This window comes from Rhyacophila brunnea, unplaced genomic scaffold (assembly GCF_057557595.1).
Source record: "Rhyacophila brunnea isolate RB1 unplaced genomic scaffold, BYU_Rbru_1.0 scaffold_11, whole genome shotgun sequence".
NCBI classification, from domain to species: Eukaryota; Metazoa; Arthropoda; class Insecta; order Trichoptera; family Rhyacophilidae; genus Rhyacophila; species Rhyacophila brunnea.
In genome coordinates this window covers 24,258,075-24,273,974 of record NW_028232763.1, presented here as the reverse complement: position 1 = coordinate 24,273,974, position 15,900 = coordinate 24,258,075, and the positions used below count along the sequence as shown (strand labels likewise).

Genomic DNA, 15,900 nt, shown 5'->3' with positions numbered 1-15,900 from the left:
TCAAAAAGAACCATTTATAAAAATGTTATAATACGAAATTATAATTCTCCCGAGGAATAGAACCATAAAAAGGTAGAGTTTTTGTTTGCTTGAAACATGTTTGCATGTATTCATAATTAATTGCTTCACCCTTCTCATTTTTTTCGTATTCTTCTCTGACAACGGACAGCGATACTTTTGTATTCTTCGGAAATATGTTTCTATAATACCATAAATTCCGACTGCAATAAAACATATTATAATGTGTTATACATGGAATAATATGTCTTTATAAAGCATAATTTAAATAAATCATATAGCCACCGAATTTATTCATGTATATGTGATATATTTCTCAGAAGTGTTTTCAAATTATGTATGTTTAATATAAGAAACTTACATTCTTAAATGTTGTGAATTATTAGTTGCATAAACAAATAGTGAACCGGATTTTTAAGATATTTTTTGTTTACTTTTAATAATATATATTATATAGGATTGATTTTTATAAAAATAAAAATGCATGTTAATATACAATGTATGTATAATACCACTAATATTACGTCATGTATAACAACAATAATTACTAGATTTAATTATGGATCTTCCACAAACTATTCATCACTTCCCCCAAATATAATATCATAAAAATACTAAACTATTTTTCTGGATAGTTTTATTTTATGCAAATAATAATTTATGCAAATAAAGAAAAACTAAATGACAATATATAAAATATAAAAAAATATATAAAATAAATAACTATTTTAATGAGTATAAAACGCATTTTTGAAGCACCACTGTCATATCATTATAAATAATTTATGTATTTCTTTATTAAGTATTTTATTTCTCTTTGTATAATAAGTGTTATAAGCGTATCATAATTAATCACAAAAACAAAGTAAGTAGTTCAAATAAAAAGTATTTTTGATCTGTATATAAGCATTCAATTCAAACATTAAATATAAAAAAATAAACAGCACCAATTGGAAAAAAACTCGATAAAAATAATTCGTAAAGAAATCATAATAATACGCTTCGATACGCTATAATAAAAAATATAATATAAAAGTGTGAATAGATAGATATTATTAAATAATGGTACAAAGACAGGCTCCTTCGGACCTCGTGGCACTAAGCACCAGGTACGTACACTAATGCTGAATTTACATTAAGAACATTCTTTATTTCTTTATTCTAACCATGGTACATATACAAGTCATTTTATTATTATTTAAGTTTTTTTTTAATATGAAGAAAATGTCTTTCTTACCATCAAGAAAACATTTTTTAACTAGTTCCAGACTAATACCAGAAACAGATTCTTAAGTTTGTTTTAATTATTAAGCTCTATCCCACTGATTACAGTCCTTGAAAGTAAACTACTATAATACGACATCTAGAATTTGTACAGTGGATTTGAATTTCGTTGTTGTAACGAAAGCGGTAACGGGAGCTTTTGGCGCCAAAGGATTTAACGGAATTATGCTGCAGCTTTGGTTGAATGAAACCGCCGACATTGTTGATGTTACGATTCTCTATTTTGACTTGGCGGAATACAGACATAATATAATAATGAATTTGTAAATTTTTTTGTAGTGATAAACTTATTTTACAAATTATTTCTACGGTATTTATATTGTAAGTGCTATCTTTCAACTTGATTAATAATGGCTCAAAATAAATTTATTGCGGACTTATTTACTTTAATTCAAATGTAGAGTGAAAAAAAGCAATCATATGGTGTCAATTCCGTTAAAAAACGACTATGAAGTTTTACTGAAACACCATATTGTTAGATTTATTGCAAGACTTGAATTTACATTTTTAACTAATTATTTACTTCAAAACACATAGTAATTAAGCAAACAATGATAAGTAGGTAATAATTTTACCACCTTTTATAGAAGCTCATTTTCCTGCACAAAATAAATACCGATATTTCATTATCGTCATCATCATCGCCTTTTCGGCCCCTAGTTGTTTACTCCATTAGTACATCCACCTAACTTTATAAGTTCATCGATCCAACGGGGTTTAGAGTACCAATGTGGTCATTTAAATCTTCCTGAGTAACTATAACTGTATGACAACATTTGCCCACTCGCCATGAAACATCTCTAGCCCATTGCCATTTCATCGGATTGGTGACTTCTATTAGATTACGTACTTTTATCCATTTCCATACCAGTTTATTTAGTAGTCTTTCCGCGTTGTGCCCAACATGCACATTTCCATGCCACGTTGCGCTACTCGTAATTTGTTGATTTTTCGTATATTAAGGGCGAATGTTTTACATGTATACGTAAGCACTGGTATCTGGATTACATAATATGTTGAACACTTTATGCTAAAGATACAGAGAAAGGTCACCTTTGACGATATTATTCTGGTGCATAAATGCGCTCCGTGTCAGTTTGCTTATGTGAGCAAACTCGTCATAAGTACATACTTACTTAAATAATATTGATATTATACAAATGTCAAAATACAATCAATATTTCAGGGAACAAACAAAACTATTAGACATAGTTACTACAAAGCATATAAACGTATCTTGAAGTGAAGCTGGGCATTCCATAACGCGGTGAACAGATCATCGTAGGACAAATCTTATCATACATACAGCAATATTGAAAACATATTATAAATCCTGATTAATCAATTTAATGTTCAAGTTTATGTAACAAAAAAATAAGGACCAATAAAATGCAAGAAAATGCTTTCATTCAGCAATAGATCAATAATTGTGACATAGATAATGGTGATGAATGATGATTATGATAATATATAAGTATTTTTGTCAATTCAACAATAATTAAGATATATATAATTTGAAAAATCTCATAAACATACGTATTATAAAAAAAATATGTTAATTAAATAGTTAGATCGATTATATAGCGAACTACCGTCTTTCACTTTCCAGATGAATGCTTTTATCATATAACCACTTTCTAACAAAAATACTTCATATTCCACCAATCTCGAGGCAAACTACTCTGTGATTAATTACGATAAGTAACATTAAGTACTAATGTAATCGTAACATATGTCTGGCGATAGCCATTTTTTTTTTTATTAACTTTCTTGCACACTTGTGAATAATAATAATTTGTGTATATACTAATGAAACTAACATGCTTAAACTTTATGTATATTCAGTATGTATTGAATTGAAATAATAATTTTGTTGTTGTAATTTAGTAAGTTTCGCTATTTACATAAATGACTCAATTATATTACAATTAACAAAAACTTATTTCTCAAATCATTACAATCGAGTTAGGTATACTACGTAAATGTTACTATATATTAATTTCAAAATTTTATTTAACTTATATAATACATTATTAAGAGTCACTATAGATTAGTAGGTAAGGCGTTGGCCTTTCAACAGGAGGGCGCGAGTTTGATTTTGGTGAGGTCACAATATATTTTAGTGATTTTCTCAAAGCTTGGGTATTTATGATTGTTTCTTTTTTCAATACACTACTATTTTCATTTGGCCTCATGGCTTGTTGTAAGATTAAATATGTTTATATTTTTTTAATTAATTAAAAATATATTATTGGTATTATTATTAAATTCGTGATAGAATATCATTGATGATTGTGGTGGGTATATAACCAGCGAATTACATAGAAAATATTTTATTTTGAAACTTTTATCAGAATTAAGACCAAAATGTTATTATTATAAAAAGTGAATATTCATTTTAGAAAATAATATGACAGAGTCAAAATTAAACCCACTTCTGATAATCGAATTGTCTTGTAATCAATTTCAGATGCACGGAACCATTACATCGCAGAAGAAAAATGAAAATAATAAAAAGAAACACAAGTCCCGGTCGGTAATGAGATTCCTTTGTGTCCAAAATATACAAAGAGTCGTAAGGAAAAGATAAGACATATTTGGCAGACTTGAAAGAGAGAAAAAAACTGATAACATTGGGACAAATTTCTATCGCCTATTCAGAGAAAGGAAAGCTTTTTAGTAATTCTTTTGATGAAGTAATATTGTATTGAGTTTTTAGCTTCACGAAAAAATCTTTATTGAAATCTAAGCTTCAATGAAACGACCAATGTCTCGATTTCCGGTGTATATAAAATACAATCGTATTCTTATTTCATATACTATCAGTAACTATTTTTATTCGTGATAGAAAAATGAACTTCCTTATTGTATAATGTATTTTTGACCATTTAGTAATTTTATTTGTCTATTTATTTATGTATTGTTTACTTGAATGCTTCCACAACAATAGATAGGTTTAGACTTTAGAGAGAGTCTTATAAAAAATAATATATTATTACAGCTTTTAATGGCAGTTTGGTAAAGTGTTATTTTAGTTTAATTGGGATCCACAGAATTATTATTTTAATACTTAATATATTGGCAACTATGTGCAGGGCAGGTTTCATTAGTCGGGGGACACACTGGAAGCACCAATAAGGTTTTTATTATATGATGATTAAAACTGTATTATAAGATCAAGTTTTTGTTTTGGTACAAGTCGACCACGCTTGAAACTGTCGGGTATGTAGCACCTCAATACCATCCATTCAGTATTCTGTCATTAAATTATTTATGGATTTTACTGTTCAGTCAATACAACTGTTGTTTTTTTTTTAATGGTGTTATCTATCAATTCTTGGTGGAAATGCATTGTAGCTATTAATTAAAATAAAATACAATATGTAAGGCTAGTTCTATCTATTTTAATATTAGTCAGGACCGGTTTAACCCGCTTTAAAGGTAGCCTACAGTTGAAAATGTCCTGATGAATTATTGTTTTTTTATTTTAATGAATCCAATATAACTGTGTAAAAATAGTTTTGACAGATGAAAATTATACTAGTGCGAGGTTTGCTGCAAACATATATTTAAAATAAAAATTTACTTGTAGATTAGTTAAATATACTTAACCCCTTTACAGCTTAACTTTATTTTTTTCTTTAATGGTGTTTACTGTCAATTCATGGCGGAAATTCATTTTATTAATTATTAAATAAAATGCAATGTTTAGTAACTAATTCCACTTATTTATTCGTCCGCTTCAAAGGGACATTGTCAATTAGTTCTCTATAACTGATAGACTAGGTGACTAGTGTTACAGTAGGTGTAATAATGAAAAGTATAATCAGTTACTAAAAATTGTGTTTTATTTATATATTAATAACTTTACTATATTATTTAACCTTCGTTTTTATTGATAAGGCTATCTGCAAATCTGTGATCCTTCCAGCTAATATGGATATAACAGTATATTTAACTAGCATATATAGATATATGGGATTTAATGTGCCTATTTGAATTACATAATTATACGATCGTACCGTTTTTCTACATTTTACCAAAGTCTTTAATAGAAGTTAAGCGAATAGCTAAAATATTTTTTTTCGACCATGTCCGATCTTAATAAGATCATATTATGGGCCTCCACAGAAAGTAGAGGGTTGTATTAACAGACGATGTTTTTGCGAGAAATGGATGTCAGCCACTTGCTCAACCTATTAGGTCCATACTCTGACTCATACACAAATTGAAAAATGATATGTGTACCTTGACCCAGGATTCGAACCGGGGCCATAACGTAATAGGCCGACGATTAAGCGGCGCTGCCATCGTGGGCTAAAATCTAACCCTAGTTAAATAACATTAAAATACACGAACTCTTGTCATGGAAAGAAATATAAGTATGTACAGGAAAATGCAACCCTTTTTAATATTCCTACAGCATTCGAAAATTCTCAAAAGTATCGAAAATGGTAAAGTAAAATATCATAAACGGAATTATTTATTAATAGGCACTTTTCCAATCCATTATATACTTACTCCGGTGAAACACGACGTATTGAAAAAAACAACAACATGTTTTTTTGCGATACGCTAAATCAAATCCACACCTACGGCTTCAGAAACCGATGCTTAACCAATAACACTACTATAAGGTAACGGACTACAGATATAAACTTAATTTTAAAGTTTTATAAAAGTGTGAAAGCAGAGGTCAATGGGCATTTGTATGAATGAGATGATCCGGATAATATTACAAAGAACTATGTGTCCTGCCTACCCCGAAACTTTAGGGCAGCGCTGCTTAACCATGAAGAATGATTCGAATGAGGGAAAACTTTGGTCAAATCCCTGCAACTCATTCGGGGAAGACCTGAAGGCGGTATACGTCACGGCGCACGCGCAGGACGAGTGTCCCGCCGCCCAATTGCGCCCACACCGATGCTGGCGGCAAAAAACGCTCAGTTGGTACAACAGCACCGTTCCAGTTGCGTCGCCATACTCGACACGCAACCGGGCCCGATTATTGGGTTACCGTGCCACATACAGACATCGTAACCGGTGCGACTTATCTCATATCCGTGATTCTAATGACCGACATACCAACGCCGACTTCTCGCTTCTGACCGATAAAGAAAAGTTCAGTAACCGATTTGAAAGTTTTCCGCAGGCTTTGTTTCTCTTCTACACTTACTTTTGTGAGTTTTTAAACTTGTGTCGAAGTGGAATTGTTCGTTTTTTATAGGTATTGCGTGTGTAAGTTTTGTGATAAGATTTTTTTTGTGGTTTTTCAACACTTCTTCTAACTCTATTGTTTGCGTTGTAACCGGTAATTTGAGAATATAACTTTTGTGCGGTATCGGGACCAACTGGATTTCTTTGTGAACTATTTCAAATAATTATAAATCATGGCTTTATGTTGTCTAAAGATGAAAATGGGAACGCTTATTATCACCATAGGATTTATCATAGGTGAGTTTATTTTTTCATATTTAATATTAAATCGTGTCACAATAACACAACATTATATTGTTTTAAAACAATGTATAATATATAATATCTATATGTGAATGTACTACTGTTTAAATTAATTAAACAAAATAAATATTAAATCTGACTAACAATATCTAAAAGAAAGTAACACTGTATTGTTACTTGTATTTATATTTAACTTAGAGTATGTCTGTAATATAAATGATATATTATAAATGGTTTAAATATAAAAGAAATATTTATACTAGTAAAAAAATCCCTAATTTCAATAATAATTTCACGTAACTGTGTAGATTTAATATATAGCAATATACAGAAGATATTTTGTTTATTATTTGTTTGCTATATTTCCCACATACACAAAAATACTAATATTATATTTGTATAATATGTAAATATTGTAAATGTAGTGGAATGATTTTTCATCTTACTGGAAGAAGTAATAAAAAACCGTCTAGAATAATATATGAAAACTGCCGCGTAATGTGAGTCGTCGTTTTTCCTTTCAGAAAAAGAAAAGCTCATCTATAAGGTTATATTTTACATTGAAGATTTAGTACTTAAGTTATTCTATGTAGCTGTATAGTTACTTTAAAGATTTGCCTACACATTGTATAAAATATGTATTATTATTTATTGCGACGTATTAGGGATGAAATATTAAACCCCTTTATAATATTTACGAAATAATAATAATGAATAATTCATTTTAGTATTATTTATAAATATGAATGAGTAGAAATAATATTTATATAATGAGGGCTGATTTATGGTAAACGAGATGAATACTAATATGTTTATTTAGATAAAACAAAAATAATTGGCTTTAAGATACCAGAATTTTTCAAGAAAATTGTTGAAATATATTTTTTAAACTCGGAAGGTTCTTTTTTCGAAGTTTTATTCGGTAAATTGATACGCTTTTCCAGTGAGCGTATTTATTTTATTAGGCATGCCTTTGTTCCCGCACTTGGAAAATCCAATCTCCATTGGCTCTAATTTACAATGTTGTTACAAGTTAAATATTGGTATGGTCAATGCGTACTTCTTATACTTTTAATACACCAGTGGCGTGTTTAAGTAAATTCTCATTTCAAACTTTGTGCGTATTTACTTTCTGAATTATTAAAAAGATATTGCATACATTTTCCATAGTTATATGTATATGAAATGCATTATAACCATGTTTTATGGTTATACGTGACAGTGCGGATGATATTCAGTGCAGTTTTGGTGGATTTTTATTTTTAATTGAGTATCAATGTTAATTACCATTTTTCTTCCATGTTTCTTTAAAATGGATATTATATTATTGAAAGAAATTTTCGTAAACATTTTGATAAACTGTTCTTTTGTGTCATCAAACATTTAAAAAAAATGTATGGTCTATGTGGAATTGTCAGTCAAATGCTTGACCCAAGTTTTCAGACATGAATAGATTAATACTACTCTACTATATTTTTAGTAAGCAATATCATTATTAAGCAATAATAAGGAATTTAAATATAATAATCTTAGTTTAACCACAATATTAGGAATGATGTCCGCTTTTTACAATGAATAAAAATTTTCCTTAAAAATCGTAAAAGGTATCTATAAGTTATTTTAATAATCGATTATTACAGTATTTATATTTGTCGACAAGGATTAAGAAAATTAACAATTCGATAGATTATATCGAAGTATAATAAAAGTGTATGAAAAAACGGATTAAAAAAAAACCTGTAATAAGTGTAACAACAATTAATACCAGTTTCGTCTAAATAGACACATATTGTCAAATCATGTTTACGATGAATTAATATATCAATTGACAAGTTTCATCTAAGTATATGATCGCAATCCTGACGATAAAGCAATACTATTATTATTTCATTTGAAAAAATCATTCAAACTTTGTAAAGTTACGCTACAATTCAATTAGCTTCAAATATAATTTTTTTCTTCAATTTGAAAAATTTATACATGTACTTATATCTAATAAGCCAATATTAAAACTCATTTAGTGGTAACACTGCGACTGGCGCGTTTGGAGTCGTTGGCTATTAGATATAATTAACGTGTTATTTAAATATGGCAGGTATTTACACCTGAAAAGGAAAACATATATTTACAAAAAAATACATAATTTATAAACGATAAAAATAAAAATAAACGTAAAGAGTATCGTGTATTTATTTCACGAAGGCTCTTTACGTTTGCCACTCTGCCAGAGCTTTATCTGAGCCCATTTTTTAGTTGAATACAATTTACCACCGATAAGGCTTTACAAACGGTTAATTTGTATGAGTTTATAATATTAAATATTATCATGTGAAACAATTTTAATAATAACGTTGTACAAAATAATCCAAATTATGATGATGAAATTACAATCGGACTTGTAAGTAATATAGATAATGATATTAGCTTAAAGTGGAAGAACGTCACTCTGATAGTAAAATATGTGAGCTCGAATCCCACAATTTTTTTCTAATATATAATGCACGTTTATGAGGTTTTTCAAATTTAATGTTTTTTTAACAGTGTAGTGTAGTTACTAATAGAAGTAAAAAAATCAAAGACACCCTTAGGCTTTGAGAAAACCTCATAAATATATTATTGTGATCTCACTGCAATCGAACTCGGAGTCCCCGGATGAAATTCCAGTACCTTAGATACTGGACTACGAAGTCCGCACAGTGTCATTAATCTGAATATAACTTTTTAAATTAAATAACATGAAAATTTTAATGTTTCACCCTTATATCTGTAGTGAGCGAATTAGAGCACTCCACTGTCACTCACCTCATATCCTCTTAAGGCAGGTGCAATTTGGTATTATCAGTTCGTTTAATGGTCATCATCAGGAAGGTTTGGCGGTATCCATAAGGGTCATTAAGGGTGGGGTTGCGGTGGGACACTAGACGTTACTTAGTGAAGTTCCGAGCAGGAAGTGAGCCTTGAGGTCACCCGCGTCCTAACCGCAATGCTTATATAACACGTTTCTCAACTACACAATGGGCCCAAAGTTTGGCTCATTTATAATATATTAAACTTAACAACATCAATACGGCTATGCAGGTGAGTGCTTTGAGCGCTTATTTGTTATTGAAAGGTTCGTGAATAGTAGAGTTAGTTCAAAAACATTAGATTTATGCTACTACTATCAACATACTCTATCTATTCAGGTAGTTGCATCTTCAAAACAAAATTTTGTAATTATTATTATTATGCAATACTGAATATACATAAGGTTTTAAGAATGTTTGATTTTTTATTAAAGAAAAAACACAACTTTGAAAATACTCAGAGAAAAAGTTGGTCCGAGTGGGACTCGAACTCACGTCTTTCACTTTCTGTGTGAGTACCTTTTTTTCTTAGATTATTTCTAAGGTTTTTTTTTTTAATAAATTATAGTATGTTTAAAAAAAAATAACAAAGATATACTTATTAATTTTATTTTATTTTATTATATATTATGATTATATTAATTTTAATAATCTACTGTCAAATCGTCTCTTTTCTTCTGTTATTTAGGTCTTTTCTCCAATTCTCTTTAAAAAACATTCAATTATAACGCCCTTTTTCGTCAACCCCAATCCAAGTGCACATTATAAGTATCCTTAGCGTTTCGTTATTGACACTTTGATTCAAACTACAAAAGTAAATCATCAAAATCGTAATTTAATAACGCTTTAATTACATGACCATTAGCTAATTTCATCATAATTAGGTAGGGTCCATGTGGCTAAATTATTACAGTACGTCGATTAAAATCCGATGGATGCTGGTGTGACTCCCACCCGGCCAAATATTTGTTTCAACATTTTTTTATAATATATGCTTATATTTATGAGGTCTTTCCGAATTATGTATGCTCAGAAAAATGTCTTATTTTGATTCTAGTACAGCTCTGAGTGAATTCATTATAAATCGTGAAGTCATAACTCGAGAAAGAAAAAAGGGCGTAACCCTCATTTTTTTTTTCAAGATAGGTTTCATTGCATAATGACGTTGTACACGACTAATTACACGTTGTATCCAATTAATGTAAGCTGCAAATGCCGATTTATTATAATTTAGCTAACAATCAAAAAAAGAAGGAAGTGACGTGGGAAAAACGTCCTAACCATCATTTTTGTTGGTTTTTTTTAAGCAACTCAATAATTAATATCTGATTAGGGATATAAAAACCAAATTAATAATAACTATCATGCACTTCAAGATTATGCCTATTTTGAAAGAAAACCATAACAAAAACGTTTTTTAGCCTTCTGTAAAATATGATTTGTGTGGATTACGCTCTTTTTCCTTTTCATAGTCTATAATATAGGTATATGGCTTTATTTTAAAATATAGAGCAACAAAAAATATAGAAACACAAAGAGAGACATATTAATAACTTCACTGGAGTAGGTATGACAAAGTATCCACAATCCTCCCTCCACCCCACAATTTCTATTCACCAATTCAATGTGGAGGAGAGTGAATACCATTCTTCGCATTTTTTAATGTAATTAATTTTTATTTGAAGATTAATAGAATTTTTTATCTTTCCTTTTTTTTTATAGTGTTGACTGTCAGTTTTTTTTATCCCAATTTGGTTAATTCTGAATAAATTATTTATTTTTAGTAGATATTTACAAATTTATTATTATCCTGAAAATATAATAATCTTATTTAAGTATTTTACGTATACATATTTTATTTTAAATATAATATACTTATTCAAGTATTTACATATTTTATTTTAAAAAAGATTTTTTTAAATGTATTTTCTTTGTCTGTGTGTGATAAGATTTCTTTTCCGAGCTTAGTCAGATCTAAGAATTGTTGCTTATCGAACGAAATTGCATGTTGAGTGGGCAAGATAAACAAGCTGCTTCAAAGAAATTCGAATAGACAACAACAGCATAACATATATTCAATTATATCAAAGTGATTGGACCTACCTGCAGGCACGTGATGGTATTATTGGTTCAGCCCAATTTTTTGGGTGCTCTCAGATTTTTGTGTATGTATTTTTTTTGTCGATTTATGACACGTTTTCACTCAGTTTTTAGCTAGTATATATCTAAGAATTGGCGTGTGAAGTAGGCAAGATCAATGTTATTAACTTATTTACAAAATATTTTTTGAACGGATACTTATATATTATTATTCCACTATTATGTAATGTTAAAACCAAAATTTGAAATTTCCGCTATATCAATTTTATTTTTCATTAGTAAATAGCAAATCTTACACTTTACCACATTTTCTCTCAAAGGGAGTTGTTCCGGGTAGTTAGTAATATATTATAATACTAGTCAGATAATAATATTTTATGAGACTTTTGCATTATAAACTGTTTTTAATTGATTCGAATGGAAACGGTGATTGTCTACAATAATTCTATAAACATAATTACTATATTTAGGCACATATGAGTGTTAGAGATTAAATTCTTTAAAAAGTGTAATGTACTGTTGTTTTTGAGGATTTTAAAGTTTTTAATACGCTAAAATGATTTCTAAGAAACTTATTAGATGTGTGGTGTGAACAACTTTTCATTTTGTTTCAGAGGACAAAAGAACTTTTGTTCTCTATAATAATATTAATGCTTGGTCTTGTTTAATTTAAAATTCATTTATTCACTACATGAGTTAACATTACACATTACATGTTCAAACCGTTCATATTAGTATATGACATGAAACGTATAAAACAAAGTAATTAGGTAACTATTATAATGAAAATAGTGAAAAAAGGTCAGTGTGATAAAAAGTACAGTACTATAAAATAAACCATTATAAGCATGCTAAATAGACCATCTTAAAAAAATTATATAACAACTTCCACCTAGACACGCTAAGTGAAATAATTATTATTACTAATTATAAAGATCTCCAAATTATTTTGGTTGACGACATATTTTATTAACCTTCCAATTGGCATTACCAACGACAGGTTAAGTTGCACTTTGGGATGAACGACCATAATCCATCAGAGTACTGTCACATAATTCAATTAGGCATATTAAAATGCAAGTGTTTGTTATGCAATGTGGGTTTTGTTCCTTTCACTTCCAAAGCCTCAGTGACATTGTCATAATGATGCTCCTTACCAGTCATCTGAAGGAAAGTCTCTTTGAAAGTCGGATATCCTTTAACCTTGAGACATGGCATATATAACGAAGTAGCCATAACTTTACATATGAGATAACAGGGGGATCATTATATACTGAGCGTGTAGTTCGTTGTTATATGTATCTTCCTCGTTGCCCTTCTAACGTCTTAATAGCTATCTTTTAAAGTTATTCTGATTTCTACATCTTATACTATATAGACTTCATACTCTGTTCTTCTTCTTTCTTTGGTCATATCCGCCCCTTAATTGGGGCATATGGGTACCACGCGGCGCTTCCAAGAATCCCTGTCGGTCGCCAGTCTTCTTGCTTTGTTCCAGGTCAAACCATTTCCCGTAGCTCCACCGTATACACTCTGTAGATAGTATTTAGCGGCCTTCCAGGACGCTGAAATCCGGTTGACTTGAGGAACAGGCAAGCCAGGTTGAGGTTCTCTTCTGGCATCCGCAGCACGTGACCGAACCAGGTCCAACATTGTGCGTTCTCAACGTTCTCTTATCTCCTCGTTGCTCCTAAAGTCATACCCCACCGCACACCCAGTATTTGTCGCAAACATCTGTTTTCGAAGCTCAGTATACGGTTGCTATGAGCCTTCGTAAAGTGCCATGATTTTCTACCGTAAAGCAGCACCGTAAAGTAACCGTAAAGCAGCAGCAGCAGCACCACTATTATTAATTTCTAATAAAAGGAGCTTATTTTTTTTGCTAAAGGGAGATATTTTTCACATTGTTTGCAACAATACGTATGAGGCTTTTATTCCGAGTGGATTGATGGCTTCCAAAATTGCCTGAATGAATATTTTTTCACCGAATATTTAGGCGTTAATTCTGGCATCCGTTACATAAAATAAGAATAAATTTTGTGTAACAGAGGTTTTTCTCACCTACAATCTCGTGAAAATTTCATTTACCTGCTACACACCTGATACAGTGTTGTAACTAATTTAAAAGAAATCGCTACGCCGAAGATTTTTCCAAGGCTTTTTTTATTATACTAAGATTCTTCTGTTCACCTCATATTTTTAGTACAATATGAAACAACTATCTAAAAGGCTGGCTTTTATAATTAAACCTTAAAAGGTTTCATACTATATCGCATATAATCAATTCTAGAAATTAACGGATAGACCACTTAATTCAACATATTATCGTGTAGCAACATAGTAATATATTAAATATATTGTTAGTGAGAAATTATAACTAATACTATGTAATTTACATTTATGTATTCACATCAAGTATTATAAGAAAGTAATAGTGATTTCACTAATCACGTCCACCGACATAACCATAATCCGTCGCGTTCTCTCTATACCTCTCGTAGGTGTTTTCTGCCAGCTGAGTCCTATACAGCAAGCTGAAGGGTTGAGAGGGTTGTGGCTGGGTGAAACGCTACGTTGTGAGTTTGTGTCGGCAGGCAGGTTAAGTCATTCTATTTTTTTTTTAATTAATGCATTTTCGCTTATATAATAATATTATGTACTTAATAATAAAACAAATAATGCTAATAAATTTATGTATGAATAATTTTGTAGGTAATATTTGTAGGTTGTCAAATATTTTAGAATTCAGGCGGGGCAAACTTTTTGGATGGAGGGCCAAATTCAAGAATTCAAAATGAGCGGCGGGCCGCAAGTAAAATACCATTTTTAGATATAGGTACACTATTTATTATCACGAAAAATAAACATCACAAAAATAAATAATGAGAAGAATAAAACTGTTGTGCATTTTTGAACATTTTTTTAAATACAGGTGTCAATTTTGTAGTTGATATTCTCAAAACTGCTTGTAAGTGGGCATCGGAGATATTTGATCGTAAAGAATTTTTATTGAGGTTCATGATCGAAAATGTTTGTTCACATATAGGTTGATCCAAAAATAACGAACATTTTTCTTGCATAATCTTTAAGTTGGTCGAATTTGTCTGAATTAAGGGCATTGTAAAATTTGGAGATTTCTTCACTTCACTTCAGATAAATAATCTCAAGTTGTAGCTCTGTCGGCACACTATCAATATCTATTGAAATCGATGTTCAATGTAGAAAATAGTGGTTACATAGTGTGAGAAGAGACGCAAGGAAGACGTACTGAGATAATACATTTACGAAACAACAAATTCTTCAAATTTTAATCTATTGTCAATATTCTTTAAAAATATATAGAAAATTTATTCATAATCGGAAGTACAATTAATGATGGCGGGCCGCAAAAAAATACCCGGCGGGCCGCAGTTTGCCCCCCCCCCCCCTGTTTTAGATAATATTGTACGTTGTATACCTATTAAAAAACAACTCTGTAAAGTAATTACAGGAAATAAAGAACATTATGTAGAAAATGTAGCAACAGATTAATGTTAAAGTACCTACCATAAAGAGTATTAAAGCTTTATGATATCTAATTATTAAGGAAAAGTTGTTGTTTTGAAGAACGTTACAGGAAAAATTACATGCTTATTTTTAAATATTTGGAGCAATACGGTTAACGACTCGACTGGGTTTAGGAAAAAGGGTGTAACCCTCGATTTTTCGAAAAGTGCTTTTATTAGATATTAACAATGTAAACAACTAAATAAGAATAAGAAGTAAGCCACAAATGCCGAATTATTATCTATATTCAGGTTTTAATTGAGATTAATTCATTTTTAATTTATGGAAAAAAGCATTTATCCTCAATTTTAATGATTTTTTTGTAATAACTTCTTTAATTATTATTAGATCAAAAATATATTACACCAAATCATCAATCATCATATACCCAATGTCTGTGTCTATTTTTTTTTTTAAATATTAAACTAAAATAACTCAGAAAACGTTTTTTGCCTCTCCTGTAAAATTTGTTCTGTGAGGGTTACACCCTTTTTCCTAAACACGGTCGGATATTGTACGAATAATAGTTCTAATAAATCAATGATTCGATAACACAATCTTTTTATAATTTCAAACAATCTCAGATAATAAATATATCGATTAAAAAATAAAATATTATAATAATATAACGATGGATGTAGGTTCG

The 15,900-nt window shown here is 29.9% G+C and overlaps 1 protein-coding gene across 1 annotated transcript in view; it reads left to right on the top strand.

Moving 5' to 3' along the window:
* The first annotated feature begins 6,547 nt into the window (after positions 1-6,547).
* LOC147078505 (opioid-binding protein/cell adhesion molecule-like) overlaps positions 6,548-15,900 on the top strand; it is a 439,789-nt gene continuing 430,436 nt past the window's right edge. The window contains exon 1 of the mRNA XM_085957293.1: positions 6,548-6,756. Within this exon, the coding sequence (XP_085813419.1) occupies positions 6,693-6,756 (64 nt within the window). The 5' untranslated portion in view covers positions 6,548-6,692. The remainder of the gene's footprint in view (positions 6,757-15,900) is intronic.